General features: G+C 32.9%; 1 protein-coding gene across 2 annotated transcripts; it reads right to left on the bottom strand.

Annotated features, from left to right (window-relative positions):
• Window positions 1-212: 212 nt before the first annotated feature.
• On the bottom strand, window positions 213-5754 carry LOC114734720 (peptidyl-prolyl cis-trans isomerase CYP95). 2 transcript variants are annotated; one of them, XM_028922362.1, is made up of 13 exons: window positions 5713-5754; window positions 4412-4525; window positions 4229-4283; window positions 4000-4091; window positions 3680-3706; window positions 3384-3410; window positions 3029-3053; window positions 2333-2371; window positions 2072-2189; window positions 1807-1922; window positions 1452-1514; window positions 1075-1144; window positions 213-524 (listed from the first exon to the last, which is right to left on the bottom strand). In XM_028922362.1, exons 2-13 carry the CDS (start codon window positions 4505-4507, stop codon window positions 473-475), a joined length of 780 nt encoding a protein of 259 aa, XP_028778195.1. In that variant the 5' UTR covers window positions 4508-4525; window positions 5713-5754; the 3' UTR covers window positions 213-472. The 2 variants fall into 2 exon arrangements, with proteins under 2 accessions (XP_028778195.1, XP_028778194.1); XM_028922361.1 differs by having other exon boundaries at window positions 320-524; window positions 1801-1922.
• Window positions 5755-18413: the final 12659 nt, after the last annotated feature.

Genomic DNA, 18413 nt, shown 5'->3' with positions numbered 1-18413 from the left:
AAGTTAGACTCTCGAATTCAATTCAACCAATTGAAGCCCAAAGTTACCAACAACATCCGCAAGAGTATAACAAACATAAATGAGTTCCACCCTACATTTATCCCACGAGTCAACCACATATTAAAACTTCCATTTACTCATAACAGTCCAAACCTTTTCTTTTTTTTTAAATACACAAGGGCCATGCTAATAACCATCCAAAATCGTTCAAATTTCACAAGTTTCATCATTCTTCCAAAACATAGTTTAATCCAAATATCATAAGTTTAGCAAAAGGTCCTTGTGTCACGGAGTATCAAGAAGTAGATTCTTAAACATGCAATCACGAGACCATCACAAAAAGTACACAGCCCTTTCAAAATGCATATGTCAAATAACCAGAACCATACAAGATAAATTCATATCGAATGTGATGTGAATCGCCTAACCCAGCCAAAACTCCTATACCAAAGTAGCTCTCCTAAGCTCCCCTTTATGGGTCTGGTACGTCAAAGCAACAAGAGCATTTTTTCTCGGATCTATGCCTGAGCAACAAAAGCAATTCCATCAGTTTATAATAGATGGTGCTGTAGATCTAGACTAATACAAAGCACCGTTAGCAACTTTCGAGATGCCAAAAACTTGAGAGATTCATGCATGTGAAAAAGATCTCTTTTAGCTATTAGTGCTTCATTCAAAAACAAAAACTAGAGAAAATTACCCGAAATAATTGATTATAGCATGGCAAAAGGAGCAATGAGTTTGTTTTAAAAGCTTTTGACGCATCATTAAATTTGATATCCTTAAAGGGCACAAGCCATTATCACAGTTGATTTCCCACAACTTAATTCTTTGAATGCTACTGTTTGATAAATTGCTACAATCCTACATTGGTGTCATTCAAGCCAATACAAATACCTTGGTTGAGTTTCTATTATTACTTCTATGATTAATATATCCTTTCTTAAGACTAGGTCTATAAAAATTTACCGTTAACAAAGTTTCAATATGTGTTCACATTAATTTGGGAGTTTTCCAGCCAGATACAATACTTTGAAATCAATTTAGCAGCAGAAGGTGTGCCAACGACCAGACCTCTTTGGAAAACAGGATGGACCAGGATTTGGCCGTGGCTTTTTAGCAGCTGCGTAAGCCCTTGCTTCCACTGCAATAATAACATGCCAGAAAATTAAGGAAACTGACTAAACAAATTAACCAACCAAAATACAGAAGAAGAGGAAGGATAATAGAATACAATGCCACAAAAGGTTCATCCATTTTAGAACCAGATAAACCATATAATCTTGCTTAAAATGAATGGCTAATGGTGGGGAAGGAAAAATAATAAGAAACACGATGTTATTAGAGAAGTAAAGTAAGATAAAAGCACTGGTACATCAAGCACCCACAAACTTTAAGTGATTTATATTGATTTTGCAACCTTGGCATTATTATACACTGAATATAAATACCATTATTTAGAGAATGATCTCCAGGGTTGCGTTTCTCAGCTACAACATCGTCGCTTCCACAACCTGAATCAATAGATCAAATGTCAGGCCAAGCAGGAATCATACACATAAAGGAGAGACAGATCATATATTATCCATTAAATATAAATAATATGATCCCTCTAAGAATAATCTCAACACTTTTGCTCCTTCAGTTGAACATCAGGACCTTCAGCAGAAGTCAATTTATTAGTATTATATCCTAGAGAAAAATTTTTCAAAAGCAAATAAACAATAGAACTAGTGCATCTTTAAAAAGCCCTACACGACATATTTTTAATAGAATTAAGATCACCAAAATGAGTTTCACTTATACATTCACCGCAGTTGAAGACCCACACAGGCTTCGCATAAGCAGCTTCAAGAATAGCTTCTTCAATCTTCTTCAATGTATTAAATCCCTTAATAAGCTTCCCAAAAACCATATGAAACCTTCATAAGACTCCACACAACAGGATTAGCAAATTATGTATTTCATACAAATGCAGTGTTTGCATGCCAAGCAATTGATATCCACACCCCACATGCTCATGAGAAGGAAAAGAAGGACACTGCTAAACACCCCAAGTAAACATACAAACCTGTCAAGACTGTCATCAGGTTGTAATGTGATCACAAATTGTGAGCCAAGGCCAAAACGATCAGTAATTGCCATGGACAGAAGTCCTCGCTCACAGTGTTGAAGCTGAGTGCTCTCAGCTGAAATATATCACAAGAACAATGAAAATGTGCTGTTTATCAAAATAGACAGATATTTTGAGCTATGTCTGTAAGCAAACAAAACATTTTGAATTATTGCATTCTACAAAGTAAGAGCTTCAATGTATGAGTTGCATTCTCACCTGGAAAATCTGCTCCATATATGCTTTCACCACAATCACCTACAAAAAGATTTGAAAAAATGAGACGCAGTGGTCTAAGAGGAGACATTACGAGACACAAGGAAAAAAATGAAAATTATACTCCTCCGGTCCTAATGTTAACCCATTTTATAATATAATTTACATTACAAAATACATCTTACATTTAGAACTGGAGAGCATTAGACAGGTTGAAACTCAGTTAAAATTAATACTGCAATAGGATGCAACCTAAAACTGATGCAAACTCCAGAATTGACATTCCACTTCCAAACATAACAAAAAGAGTGGCAGTCTAATGAATTAAGCTACAAAAAGTGAAGAAAAAGAAAGAAAATAAGGGAAAGACATACTGAATATATAAAAAACCTATTAAATAAATAAAGCAGCATTTAACATGAAAATTAAGGAAAAGTGAAGACTGACAGGATTTAACCTTTAACGTAATAACAAGTGAAGAAAAAGAAGAAAAATAAAGGAAAGACATTTTTTGTGCAATGCATGGAAAAAAGAATCTACTTTTAATTTATTTGTGATGACTCGTGATACTACCAAAAGCATGAAGATGGACAGGACATATTCAAAGACATGAAAATGACTAAACATGTATCAAATTGCAGGCTTGAAAACCTGAAGAACCATGTCATCCAAGTGTCAATGCATCGATAGAAAACATACCACCCGGACCAAAAAAATCACCACCCTGCAAAAGGAAAACAAGCTATCAATAAATCATCAAGATAGTACAAGGCATACAAAACAAGTTTGGACGTTATAAGGCTTATTACTTTACCAAACTCACATTTTTTTATTCCACAAAATCCAATCTGTAAAATCATTTTTATCACTTCTCACAGATGCTAATCCAAATACAAGCTTAAGACTACATCACAAAAGGACTCATGACCATCAACCCAATATCCTACAACATAAACAAAATAGACTTCAAGCACAATGTAGCACAATGTTATGGATAGATCTACACTGCCAAGAGAGGTCTTAGATGTAACAAGAATTAAGAAAAGAAACACACCTTCACAATGGAACGGCATTTCCCACCCTGCAGAAGTTAAACAAGCTATCAATAAATCATCAAGATACCACAAGGCATGCAAAACAAGTTTGGACATTATGAAGCTTATTAGTTGATCAAAATCACCTTTTTAACAAAAATCTATTCTCTAAAATCATTTTTATGACTTCTCCCCAAAAGCTAATCCAAATACAAGCTCAAGACTACATCACATAATAATTGACTTCAACACAATGTGATGGATAGATCCACAATAGTGATCTTAGATGTAACAAGAGTTGAGAAAAGAAACACACCTTCACAATGAAGCGGCGTTTCCCACTCTGCAGAATGAAAACAAGCTATCAATAAATCATCAAGATACCAAAAGGCATCCAAAACAAGTTAGGACATTATGAAGCTTATTAGTATTATAAGATGAAAAACCTAGCAAGTACAAACTTAAAGACTACATCACAAAAGGATTCATGACGTCAATCCTAAAGCATAAACAAAAATAATTGACTAAAGAAGGGACAATTACTGAGCCACGTTCAACTTCAACCACAATGTGATGGATAGATCAATATTACAAAAAGTGATCTCAATCATAAACAGAGTTAAGAAAAAAACATACCTTCGCAATGGACCAGCCTTTCTGAATGCCATAAAAGAAAGAACCCTCATAGTGCAAGGGCAAACCAACTTTCTTACCCATTCCCTTTTCTCCTGGACATAGATAAAAATTAAATCAGCAATGGTAAACCTATATCATAAACCACATGTCCGCTGGCTTTTTCAATGCGTCAGACTGTAATTATCATATGGGATGGTTTTACTAGGAAATAAAACCATCAAATTATCACCTGTACATAGTGCACGGAAATTTTCTGCAGTGAATGGGGCAAGCTTTTTGAATAGCTGGGAGAACACAAGAATGCATTAGGTAGCAAGTTGATCCTTCTCGGAGTCAAAAATGCAAAATTCAAAAAGAATCATGTATCATGACAGTCATTGTAATTCAAAAGTATTAAAAAGAAACAGGATACCTCAAAAATCATTCTTCCAGCATCAACCCCACCTATAGAAACATCCATAAAAACTCGGGGATTCTTCTCCATCAATATATTACTTTCATGACTCATAACTCAAGCCAACAACCACTGAAGTCACAAAAGTCAACAAGGAGACAGCAACCAATTATTGATATGTTAACTACTTTTGAAGAAAAAGCCCATGCTGATAATGGCACACATCATATCAAAGCTACAGCAATTGTAACCTTGATAAACAAAAATATTCTGATACACAGTGCCTTCATAAGTGCCTTCATAACAGGAAATTATGGGCCTAAACCATATCCAACCATTGATGACAACAACCTCCAAAGAAAATCACACCAAAGTTCATTAAAAACTTTGATGGGTTAAAAAAATCATGCCATCCACCAAAAAAAGCCATGTGATCATCAGTGAATCACCATTTTCCACACCAAACCAGTTGTGAAGAAAAGTGCTTGACAAAAATCAACTTAGAGGCAGTTAACCATGCCGAACATAAATTCACTGAAAAGATGCAAACATTAAACCCTAGCCATTCATTTCCAGAAGAATCTTAAGCACCTGAGAAGCGAAGATCCAAAAATCGCTAGGTTATGCCTCTGCTAGGGATTGAAGTCTACATAATAGCTATTTAGCAGAAATAAGCAATTGAAATTTGAGGACTACTGTTTTCAAATATCATTTCACACAAGGAAATAGGAAGGACCAAGTACACAAATCAACCAAAGCAACAAAAATAGCAGGACAGATGGAAAGAAGAAGGACCTGTTTGAGAAAATTCCCCGTTCAGTATCGTTAGCATTTAAAACCCCCCATAGAAATGCTTAATACATTCCATTCCATTAACTATAACCAGAGACAAAACTCGAAAGTTTACAAGAAAGGTTTGCGATGAAAGAAATAAATTGATTACTTAAACTAAAACTAGGTTTTCGTCTTCCTCGAAAATTAATTTAATCTTCTTTACATGAAAATGAAATTTCAACGAAATCCAAATAAAAGCGAAGTCAGAAGAGTAAAACTTTGCCACAAAAGTCGCAGCAGACAAGATACCTCTTCCGTGTCAGACACTCATGCCATCCTCTAACTAAAGCAAGAAGGATATTAAAATTAAAAATAACACAGAATCAAGTTGGCCTTCCACAAAACAGATAGCAAAAGACCTGGACAGTGGACATAACTCAGAAAAAAACAAAGAGAAAGAATGCACCAAAATCGAAGCCCCCAAGATCAACGATGAACGGACGAAACGTAAAGAGAGAAAACACAATAAAGGGGAGAAAACTTACAGGAAGCGAGTGCCGCGCGTGGGCTGCGTGCGATATCTGGCGGAGGTCGAACGCAAGAGTGAGAGGGATGAGAGCCAACTCCTAAAAAAAGGGAGAGGAGGAGAGGGGAGGTTATGAGTTTTAGGCTGTGTTTGGGTGACACCTCAAACTATGGTTTGGGAATAAATCACCCAAACACCCACCCAAAAACCAAAGCCATGATTTTGGACCAAAGCCATGGTTTTGGTCCAAACCATGGTTTTGGAAAAAGCAAAAATTTTTTGCTTTTGGAGAAAAAAGGGAGAGTGTAAGAGCCTATAGATATGTATCTTGTTATTTTTTTATAAACATATTTAATCTTATATTTTATAAATATATATACATATTAATTAATTATTAATTATATTATCTTATGTATTATTAATTATGTTAATAAAAAATATATTATTAACAATTTTATTCCTTCAAATTAAAATATATCATAAAATCTATTTTTTCTGTAATTATCATACTAACTTATGTTTTTTTTTTAGTAATTTGTATATATAAAAAGTGCTTCTGATAACAACTATTCAAACACTCTCATTTCTCAAAATCACTTTTTCATAAAATCTATTCTTTCCAGAATCTATTCTCCAGAATTACTTTTCCAAACCACGGTTTGATTTCATCCAAACACACCCTAAGGGTTATTTATTTGGTTAGAGGGAAAGACAGTGGAGGGTAGATTTTTTATTTAGTTTAGGGTTTGTTTGGTTGGAGGGGAGGAGAGGGGAGAGAAAATGAATTCCTCTCTTTATTTGGTTAAAAATTTTAAAGGGAGTGGAGCTAAAATGTCCCCTCTCCTCCCTCCTCCCATTTTGGCTCCCCTCTAAATTGAGAGTTTTTGAAGGGAAACTAAATTTTTGGACCATTATGCCTTTATAGTTTTTTTAATATTCCACTTCTACCTATAAAATATATTATTATAATATTTATTTCAAATAAAAAATATATTATCCTAAGTAAAAAAATAAAAAAATATATACATTATTATAATTAAAAATATAATATAAAAAATTATTTAAAAATAAAAAATTATAAATTATAAAATTAATTTTTTTTTATAAATATATTATTTATTAAATATATTTTAAAGCTGGAAAAAAAGATAGCCTAAAAAATAAAATTTCATTTTTCTTAGAGCATATAAAATTTGTTAATTTGATTATTTTAAATATATTATTATATTAATTAGAATAAAAAATTACTGTACTAATTTTTTAATACACATATTAACATGATAAGACTGATTTTTATTAAATTATATGATTTAAATTAAGATTTAAATTAATTTATATAATATATCAATAAAAAACATAAACTAATATGTAAGGGTAAAATGGTAAATTGATTATTACTATCCCTCCCCTCTCCTCCTTGAACCAAACAAGAGATCATTAAATATCCTCCCCTTCTCTCCTTTTTAATCAAACCAAACAAGGTGAGGATAAAACTCCTCCCCCCTTCCCTACCCCTCCCTCCTCTCAAACCAAACAGGCCTGAGGAGAATGGAAGGGAGCTAATTATAAATTGATAAATATATTTTTATCTCTTTATTTAAACTTTTTTATTATTTTATTATGATATTTATATCATAATTATTTTTTTATTTTTGAATATAAAAAAACAAGATACCTTGAGACATAACAAATAGATTATAAATAATCATATATCAAAATAAATGTCAATAAAAAAAATACGTTATAATCTTTAGCATATTATATAAATTATAAATAAATTTATGTTACAAGTTTTAAACTATTACATCATTAATTATATAAAGTGCGCAGCCTCACATGCTTAATTACATAATACACAGAGTTTTGTGTAAAAAAATGAAATTGAATTAAAATAGGTATACATAGAAACACATATCAACAAATTTGGTGATTGATGATATCATTTTAACAAATCTTAATGACTTCAACTCATATAAACCAATAAAGAATAGTTTTATACAAAATAAATGAATAAAAAATAATGATAATAATGATAAGATGAATGAGGTGGGGGATCAGGAAAGAGAAAAGGATGGGGAAGGGTAATGGCAAAGAGCGTGAGAAATGATGAAATCAAAGAAAGAAAATATGCAAAAAAAATCTGTAGAAGAACAATAAGGGCTGGAAAAAAAAAGGCAAAGAGTAAAAAAAAAAGTTCCTACTAAAAAGGAGACATTTGGAATATTCAAAAACTAATATAGGCAATTTAGTCAAAATGAGACATAATATTTCTCTCCCCTTCAAAAAACTCCAAATTTGGAGAGGAGCAGATGGAGGGGAGGGGAACACTAAAAGACAGAAAATTTTCCCTCCCCTCCCCTCTATTTTTCTTAACCAAATACAATTTCTCCTCCCCTCCCCAAAAACATTCCAATTAAACAGTGTGTAAATACTAGAACCTCTATGATAGAGGGCAGGGTTAGGAATCAAATATATAATCCGCAATATCCCAAATTCATGTCTTGTCAAGTGAAATGACCTATATGCCCTTCTATGGTTTTCCTATTTCATTGTCATCCCTTTGCTATTTTCTGAAATTGTCAACTAACCCTAGAAATTATTCTTTGGTATTTTTAATAAATTTTCTTCGTCCATTAGCTTTTTTGACTCACAAAATAACTCCTCTAAAATTTTTAGGCCAAAAATTAACTTCAAAATATTTTTCTTGTATTTTTCTAAAAATAAGTCTTAATTCTGTAAATTAATCCTGAATACATTATAAGGATTTTATGCCTTATATAACTATTTTTTATTAAATTTGTAGGCAAATAGTCCCTTTCACTCTTGAAATTAGGTCTAAAATTGTTTAGACCATTTTTTGAGGGAAATAAACTTTTTCATAAGCTTCCTAAACACTCAAAATTAATATTACATTATCTTTTCCCAATTTTCATTGGCACTAAATAATTTTAATAATTATTTTTCTCTTTTATCTCTTTAAAATTTCACCCAAAAATAGGCTTGTTGGCCAATAAAATAATTTTGAGGCTCTAATTCATAAAATAATCCCTTTGAACCTCGTGAATACTTAATATCCTATTTTTCAAAGCCTTAAAATTCAGGATGTTGCAATTTTCTCCTATAAAATAAATTTTATCTTCAAAATTTTAAATAATTACCTTGAGCCATAAACTCTAGATGCTACTTCCATATGCCTTCCTCTACTTCCCAGGTAGCTTCACAGGGAGACAATCCCCACTTTTATGAAGGGAATGCTCTTGTGTCTTGGCTTCTTTTCCAACTTATCAATGATGTATTCATGTCAAATCATCTTGCAAGTTTACTTCTTCATGTTCAATGACATGCTCAGGGTCTAGCTCATATTTTATTAAGATATGTGGAAGAAATTATGCAACTTGCTCAATTGCAGAGGTAATCCTATTTGGTATGCCACTGGCCTCACTCTAGCAAGAATTTCAAATGGACAAAAATACTTTGGGCTCAATTTCTTCATTTTCATTGATACCCCAATGCCTATAATTGGTGAAATTTGCCAAAAAAAAAAAAAAGATCTCCAACCATTAATTCTAGTGGTTTCCTTCTCTGGTTAGCATAACTTTTCTATCAACTTTGAATCATCTATTCATCTTTGTGGTTATTAAACTCATTATCATGTTTATGCTATACTTGTCCTACTTTACTATTACTCCAACTCTCGCTTTTGCACCACTTCCAATGACTTTAGATGGTACAGGGACAGAACTCATGATATTGCCTTATCTCTCTCAAGGCCACCTTTTGTTTAGGTCGCCACTTTGTCTTTATGACAGGAATAGACTCATAGCCCCTATTGGCCTTTCTTAACTCTTGCTAGTACTCTCTGGTAGAAGAGCCTCTTAACTTTGACTCATACTCTAAGAGAGTCTCTTTATTCTATACCAGTGACTACCTATACTTTCTCATAAGAATATATCATCACTACTTCTCAACTTGCTCATCTGATGATTTTGAAAGTGGCATTCATCTATCTAGTTATTGAGGCAGTAATATTCATTAAGCTACGTTGATACTGGCGTTCAACTAGTTATTGTGGCAATGTCTTGACAATTAGTTATATAGTATCATCAGTGACTTTTCTTTAAATCATCCTTAGTATCCTGATAGACGTAAGAGATATCTAATCCCAAAACTAGTCTTGGCTACCTTTCACTAAGGTCAACTCCTAATTGTCTTGTCTTGGCTGGCTTTTCTCTTTCTCTTGGAGGACTAGTTTCCATTATCTTGGAAAATGCTTTGTGGCCAGGACCTTTCTCATGCTAAGTCTAGAAGTCTACTATCAAAGTTTTCTTGGTAAACTCTTACTGGTTACTCTAACTCTTCCACTAATCTACCATTATTGAATCAATAACTATAGAACCACATTTTTAGGTTTATTATTTACTTGAGCACTTTATTGATGTACCTCATATATATTATAGGCATACTATCTAGTTCTAATTTTACTTGCTCTAATTTTACCAAGTATCTAAATATCAAAAGGAACATATTCATAACATCATATCATTTACAGGTATAATAATCATGTTTATCATCCTTGACTTTTTTTTTTTTTTAATTTCCTTCCCCATGGAATTCACTGGTTTTATCTTACTTTACATTTTCTAGCCTTTCATACCCATGACCATTTCTCATCATGTAGTCTCAATTTTGCCGCCATAAAAATTATTATAATATTCAGCACGTACATATCATTCAACCATTTCTGCTAAGTTGGGCACTTCAACCAGGCATTTAACTTTACCTTTGCTTATACCCAAATTATCTCTAAAGATAATCTATAAGAGTATCATTAGAAACCAAATAACTACTTTTTTGCTACTGAACTAACTTAGTACCGTGGTTTGAGCTCTTGAGGAAGATGCAAAATCGAAATCTTAATTCTTGGAGACTTTAACCCTCACATAATTTCCTGAGGATCCCATTCCTCTTTATTTAAGCCTAGCTTAATCCATTTAAGCCTATTAAAAACAAATAAGCTCCTTTATTTTGGAAAGAGGCCTATATATACTATGTATATTTCATTTTCAATTTTTATTTCCAACCCCAGAATAACACATACTTGTATATTATGTTCTCTTTGTTTTCTACTGGTCATTTTCCACATTAATTTAACCATCTTTAATTTATGTTCGATAGCTCAGGCTATAACAGCACTTTCACATGCTTTTAATCTCAAAGTGTCATCCTTTTTTGATTCAATATTCCAACATACTGTTATGACAAATTCTCTACTCATTATTTTTGGACTTCAGCACTCACCACTAGAAAAGATACATATAACGACGCAAAATAACTGCAGTTAAGAAAAAAAAGCCATAAAAAAAAGATAGTGGCATTTTTGTAAATAAGTTATATGACGTTTTACTTTTCATAGCAGTTATTAAGAAAACCGCCATGGAAAGTTTTAAAATAACTCCATCGCGGGTTCAGCTTTTCACATTTCCACAATTTCACATCAGTATGCCATGGTTCCGCTCTATCCCACCACCATCGAACTGCCATTACCGGCCATTCCCTCCTCTTTCCCGCTGTTTAAAGTCCTTCATTTCACTTGTGATTGCTTGCTGCCTTCTACTGCTATCTTCACTGCCTACCTTCTTGTATTTGAATCATCTCCACTAAATGAATATTCTCTTCTTTCATTTTTTTCATTTTTTCTTGGTTTCTTGGATGTTTTGACTATAAAAATCTATTGTATTTCAAATGGATTGATTGGTTTTACATTTTGGATGTCTTGCATTGTTTATTTTGTATTTTTTACGTTCTTGAGGTGTTAATTGGTGACATTTGGAGTTAGAAAATCTGAATTCCTTCCTAGACACGGTATTAGAAACAGGTCTAAATGTTTAAAGTTAATTAGTTTTTAAGTTTTTTTATTTTTTTTATAATTTTTTTTATATTTATTTCGAATGTTTGGTATTTTTTTATAATAAATTTGAGAATTTACTAATAAATAATCTGTTCAGTGTTTTGTGAATTTTTTTTTTGTTATGAACTTTGATTGATGATAAAGTGTTGTTTAAAATTTCATGACAAATGGATATCACTTGTATTCTCATTTTGGATTCAGAAATTTTAGCTTTAAAATCTTTATTCACTGAATTGGTTTGAGATTAAATTCTTACTTTTATTTTATTTGTTATATTTTTTTTCAAATTTATCCTGTCTTTGTTTATTACATTATTGGTTTGGTTGATTGGTTGATTTGTTCATTTTTTAAATAATTTGGTATTTGTTATAAGAAAAATTAGAATAGAAGACGGCCTAAAGGGAATAATATTTATTGTGAATGATCTTAAAAATCCTAATTACTTAAAAAGACTAACAACTAAAATATAAATATACTAATACTAAACTATACCCCTAATAAACTTCCTTATGCTCCCTCTAACCACATCTTAGTTATTTGATAATTAGTAGCTAAAAAATAGGATAGCAGTCTATTATCGTCTATTTTTATTATTTTTTATTCAACCTATACATTAGAAAAATTATAATATAATTATATATAATAATGTTCACTTAAATTTAGTTACTAAAATTTAACAGTGTGTGTTTTAATTTATTTTTACAAAAAACTAAATTTTATATACAAATCTAATTTTATTTTTTTCTATGACATTAAATTAGAAGCAAGTGTTCCAAAAGAAATTATATTAAATTTATTTAAAATTTTCATAAAATTTTATGCATGTTGAAATATGTTATGAAGAATAGTTTCGATTTTAATTAAAATAATAAAAATAATTTATTATTAGCTATTTTACAAAATTTATATATGTTTGTTTGATTATATATTTTTATCAACATCATCGCTCATTCACTATATATGACTATTTTTTTAGAAATTACTTAATCTAATGTTTAAAAGTAATTACATATTTTATTTTTTAATAATATATTTAATAAGACAAACAGAGTTGAGAAAAAAATAGAGATAAAGAATTTGTTTTCATCTTAGTGATTGAAAAATATTTTATTTTTGATTAAAAATTTTGAGTGCATTTTTTCCCAACAAGTAAAAATAGTGTAAATATTAATAATAACTGTCAAGTATTCAATAAAACCGCGGTGAAAAGTCATTTTTTCATGGCTATTTATTCTCCTTTCAATGTCAACATTATCCACATCGCCTCCAAAACCGCAATGAAAAACCTTAATTAATTGCTGGCTTTTTTTTTCTGATAGTGACTTTAGTTCTAAATCAATTCTTATCATTTACATCTAAACGTCCTTCTATTTATTTTCAAGCACCTATACTATTTTTACTACTTTTATTCATCTTAACTTGAAAACCTCTAACATTTAGACACATACACATACTAACCAATCAAAACTCTTCCTAAACTAAATTCATTGAACTTGAAAATCCTGTCCCCATTTAAAATTCATGCGTCGATGCTCATAAAATTTGGACAACAACTTTCCATGTCCTTTGAACATTGGGACCTCAGGCTACAACAAGAATTTTTTGTTTCGAATCCAATTTGACACCTTTCCAATCTCAACCAGTCCCATAAGCCATGTTTGGGTATTTATTTTCTAAATCTCTAAATATAAGGAACAACCTAGAATGCTTATACAACATCTAAAAATACCAAACAGCAATTTCCAATCCATTCCTATATTCAAATCTCTCAATTCAGCAACTTGAATCTTTAAACATTAAAAGTTCCTATCCACCTTTGAAAACCTCGAGCAAATTAAACCTCAAACAATAAATTTCAAATCAATTCCAATTACCTCTCATAATTTGAAAATTATTCCCAATTTCAAGATATCAATTCAAGCTTATCCTTTAAAACTCAAAATCATAACTTAACAAAACTTAAAGAATTTAAGCCCCTCCTTTAGCTTTAAAAACAATTCCTAGCTTTTACAATCCCAACTCAAGAATATAGCTCTAAACCTTTCTTTCAAAGTTTCTGAATTTATAACTTGAAATACTTGTTGAACATCTAAAGATACTAAACTGTAGGAAAATGGGCCGGTCCACCCTTGGTGGATTGGATCCAAGCCCATTAATTTTGGAGTTCTAGTGAAAATAACAAGAAATATGGGTCTTTAGTTGCGATTTTCCCCTTCTTGTTTTTTTGAACTGCACGGTTATGAGAAATGTGGATAAGTGTAGGTAGTTATAATCAGAAAGCTGCCGTATGAATACAAATTGATTCCCTCCTTCAGTTCGCAGGAGTGGTTCATTTTTTTTTCTTTCTTTCTCCCTAGCTACTCTCTTTCTCCCTTGATGTATTTGCTATGAAACATTGATCCAACTCTATCACCGTGATCAGACCTCTGCATGGCTATATGACATCGTTGCAGATTCCAGGTATGCCCGAAATTCATCAGTGGTATCAAAGCCAGTTTATTTTTTTGTTGCTGTCATTATGTGGCCTGTGTTTCCTATACCTTCCTGTTCCAATGTTCTGTCTTTTTTTTCTTTTCGGTTTTGAGTATCCAGAGATTTGCTTTACATAGATATTATGCAAATCCTTTATTTTACTTTTAATATCATAGTTCTGCATCTTATATTTGTGATTATAGATGCTAGATTCTACTCTGCCTCCATAAACACTTTTTTTCTTGGATCAGTTTTTCAGCTGTACCTTTTTCATTTTTGAGTTTGCTTAAAATCAAGTTTTTAGGCTCCAAAACCTATCCTACTGTGTAGAGGACAAAAAAAAAAAAGAAAACGATACAAAATACACGAAATTTGGATGTTGGACGGAGAAGATATGGAGGAGAGAAATTTTTGGGTCCAACGGGTTCGTCAGACCCAAACCGCTTGCAGAAACTAGGTCAAGATGACCTGGCTAGAGGTTGAAGACAACCTCCAGGGCCAAAACGGCATCGTTTTGGCCCTTCTGAAAAAAAAAATTGTTCTGGTCCGAATCGTAGGATGCAGCCCAAAATAATTTAAAAAAAAGGAAAAGGGAGACCAAACTGGGCCGGATCGTAGGATCCAGCCCAGAATAAAAAAGGAGGGGTTTTCTGTCATTAAGAAAAATCGGCCCAATTTTAAGAAATAAATTTCCAGTAATTTAAAAAAAAGAGGAAAACATTGCAAAAATGCCACGTGGCGCGTGTCGCCACGCGGCATGTCCCTTGACACATAGGCACCACCACCTGAGAGGTGGTGGCGCGTGGAGGCTGCAGGCACGGCGGGTGTCGTTGGTGGCTAGCTTCATGACGGCGTGTGCACTACACACACCGATAGATAGTGCGAGCGGGCTCAAAATTTTTTTATTTTTCTCAGATTTTATGCTTCTTGGGGTGTATGTAGGGGCGTGGGGGCTCCGTTTGAGGTGCGGTTTGTCTCTAAAAATTCCTAAAATCAAGGTCTTCATGTTGATATATAATTTGATAATTTTTGAGACAATTAAGGATCCATTTGCAAGTATTACAGTGCATTTTCTTGTATTTTTATACGGATAAAAATTTTAGAATATTCAAAATAATTTATATTATTTTGTTTTAAGTGAAAATGAAGCAAGAGGCTTCTGGTAGCACTAAAAATATCGAACATGGTTCATTGGAATACTAATACATGGATGATGGAGTTCCAGAATATGAACCAGAGGATGAGGATCCTGAGGAGGACCCAGAAGAGGTTCCTCAAGAAGACCTGGAGGAGTTAATAGATTCTGGACCTGAGTCAGAATCTTTATTCCCTATTAAACCCCTCCGTACCGAACCTCACTTGGTCTTTAACAATTCATTAGATCTTCCTAATAAAACTGAAGTTGAGGAAGGAAAAGAGGTGAATCAACCCTGTACCCCTGCTTTAGCTATGAGTATAGCTGAAAGAGATACAGCCAAATTAGCAAATATAAAAGGCATCAATGGCGTGCTTCCCAGTTACATCCATTACATGACGGATAAGAAGAATACCGAATTCTACCTTGAAGTCATAATGGAGTACATAAGAGCAATAAGGGTTAGAGGCGGACCTAAAGGCAAACCCGTAAGTAAATTTTACTGGATTTGGGCTGTAGATTTAGTATCATCCTTTATGACCAAAACACGCAAAGTTAGGAAACTTAGGAAAGCAATGCTTGATTACTCTTATGTTCATATCAAATGATGTAATATTTGTATTCGCTTTATTAATGTTTGTTATATTAAATTTTTTAGTTTCATGTATTATAAACAGACTAAGTGTGTTATTTCATTTAATGAAATTGCTTTTATTATTGTTGAATGATTATTTTGTGAATAATGTATATATGTTTATTATAAGTAGGAGCTTTTAGAAGATAAGAATTCTAAGAGTCACAATTATTTTTTTTTGAGGTGCTTATATAGAATTCTTGATAGGACGTAATGATTATCACCTGTATCTATGTGATGGAAGGTAAAAATGTATACTCTTGATCATAGATCTTGTAGTGTCATTACTTTCTGATCAAGGATGATATAAGTACAAGACATTGTATACTTCGTTGTGCTTTATAACTGAAATGTTCTATGGTACGTCTCTCTTTTTAGAGAGAACGTAGAATAATGTGGGATAAATTTGTCACAGAATTAAAAATGACAACCAAGAATATAATTGCTGAGCTTAATAAAGGAGAAAAGCTTAACGGGGATAACTAGGACATATGGCACCGAAAGGTCCAATATATCTTGGAGGAGCAAGATGCTATTGAACATTTAACCACTACAATGGTCGAACCTGAAGCTGGGAATACCACTCAACATAGGAGAGATCAAGAGGCTTACCAGGTTTGAAAGAAGAAAAACAGCATAGCAAGAATCAAACTTCTGAGGGCAATGGCTGATGACATAATGTGCAAATTTGAAAGGCACAAAACTGCACAAGCTATGTGGATAGCATTGAAGGATAAGTTTGGTGGTACTTCTACTACTAAACTTAAGAGGTTAATGATTAAGTTTGATACCTATAAACTTAAGCCAAACAATCTTATGAAGCAACATCTGAAAGAGATGGCCAACATGATCAGAGAACTTAAGGAAGCTAGACATGTTTTGTCTGATGAATAGCAAGTACAGGTTGTTATTAGATTGCTCCTTGCTAGGTGGGAGCACATGAAGGTTAATCTGACCCGTAATGAAAACATTCTTACTTTTAATGACGTGGCTAAGCACTTGGAGCTGGAAGATGAACGTTTAGAGGCTTACAAGACCTCTAGACAAGCTTATTACACTGAGGATGTTGACACTTCCCAATCAAGGCTTGATTCTAAGAAGGGCAAGAAGTTCGGAAAGAAAGGGAAGAAGGGTGATCCTCAACCCAAAAAGGGAAAGAAGCAATTCAAGAAGAAGGGAAAAAAAGGTGGGTAAAAGAAGCTAGACCTGAAGAAGGTCAAATGCTTCACCTACCAGAGATAGGCCATTTCGCACGTGACTATTCAAAACAGACTGAGAGCGAAAAGGTATTAGTGAATTACGTGAATTCACATGTTTTATATTTTTCTAGCACTGTTTTTCTAATAGAACTTATTTCTTCTTCTTGGATTATAGACTCAGGCTCCACAGACCACGTAACCAGGGATTGAGGATCCTTTATCGAGTACCGTCGGTTGCCATATCAAAGCAAGTGGCTTTACATTGGGAACAACGCAAGGATCGAGGTTAAAGGTTTGGGCACCTGCAAATTTACCTTGTGAGATGCAAAGACCTTGATACTCCATGATGTACTTTACGCTCCCAACATCCGGCAGAACTTGGTCTCTGTTTTATGTCTTTTAGAGTTTGGGTTTGATGTAAACTTTTATGATAAAGTTGCAGACATTTTACACAAATAAGTCCTTTATGGTTCAGCTTTCTTGTTTAAAAAGTTATTTGTTTTGGATATCGTTGGTCATTTTAATCATAATGAATGCTTTGCTGTTTCTTTGAGTAATGTTGACATAAACACCTGGCATGCTAGACTATGACATATCAATCAAAATAGAATGATTAAATTAGCCAAAGAAGGGTTGTTAGGTGCCATTCTGAATATGGAAATCTCCCTATATGAAAATTATCTAGCTGGTAAGGCAACAAGAAAACATTTTGGTAAGGAAACAAGAGCTGAAAATCCATTGCAATTAATTCATTCCGATATATGCGGTCCAATGAGTGTGAGAGCGAGAACGGAGCTTGGTATTTTATTACCTTTATTGATGATTTTTCACGATATGGTCATGTCTATTTGATCTCGCATAAGTCTGAAGCTCTTGAGTACTTCAGACGATACATAAACGAAGTAGAGAATCAAATGGACAGTTAAATTAAGGCATTACGCACTGATCGAGATTGTGAATATTTATCTGAACAATTCAAACAGCTCTGTGAAGAGAAAGGGATAGTTATAAACTCCACAACAAGATAGAGTTGCCGAAAGAAGAAACAAAACTCTTCTGGATATGGCTAGGTCTATGATGGCTCAAGCAAACCTGCCAATTTCATATTGGGGTGATGCTTTATTAACGGTAACCTTCATACTTAATTGTGTACCCTCAAAATCAGTCACTTTCACATCCTATGAGTTATAGACAAAACGCAAACCAGATTTGAGCATCCTAAGACCATAGGGCTCAACAGCATATATCCATGACCGTTCCCACAAGTATGGGAAATTGGGTCCTAGAGGAAAAAAATGTATCTTCATAAGGTACTTTGAACAATCAAAGGGATACGTTTTCATTGGTGAAAATGAAGATGGAATGGTGACTG

This window comes from Neltuma alba, unplaced genomic scaffold, assembly GCF_004799145.2.
Source record: "Neltuma alba isolate B1F8T4 unplaced genomic scaffold, ASM479914v2 tig00013131_pilon, whole genome shotgun sequence".
NCBI lineage: Eukaryota > Viridiplantae > Streptophyta > Magnoliopsida > Fabales > Fabaceae > Neltuma > Neltuma alba.
Note: the sequence above shows the minus strand (reverse complement) of the source record. Positions and strands in the feature narration are given on the sequence as shown.

Bases quoted from the DNA above. Each gene is read 5' to 3' on its own strand.
- LOC114734720 (XM_028922361.1), bottom strand. From the start codon at position 4,507: ATGAGTCATGAAAGTAATATATTGATGGAGAAGAATCCCCGAGTTTTT. The intron at 1,923-2,071 runs GTTTGTATGTTT...AGTCTTATGAAG, and splicing joins CCTGATGACAGTCTTGACAG to GTTTCATATGGTTTTTGGGA. The intron at 1,145-1,451 runs GTATTTATATTC...TTATTATTGCAG, and splicing joins AGATCATTCTCTAAATAATG to TGGAAGCAAGGGCTTACGCA.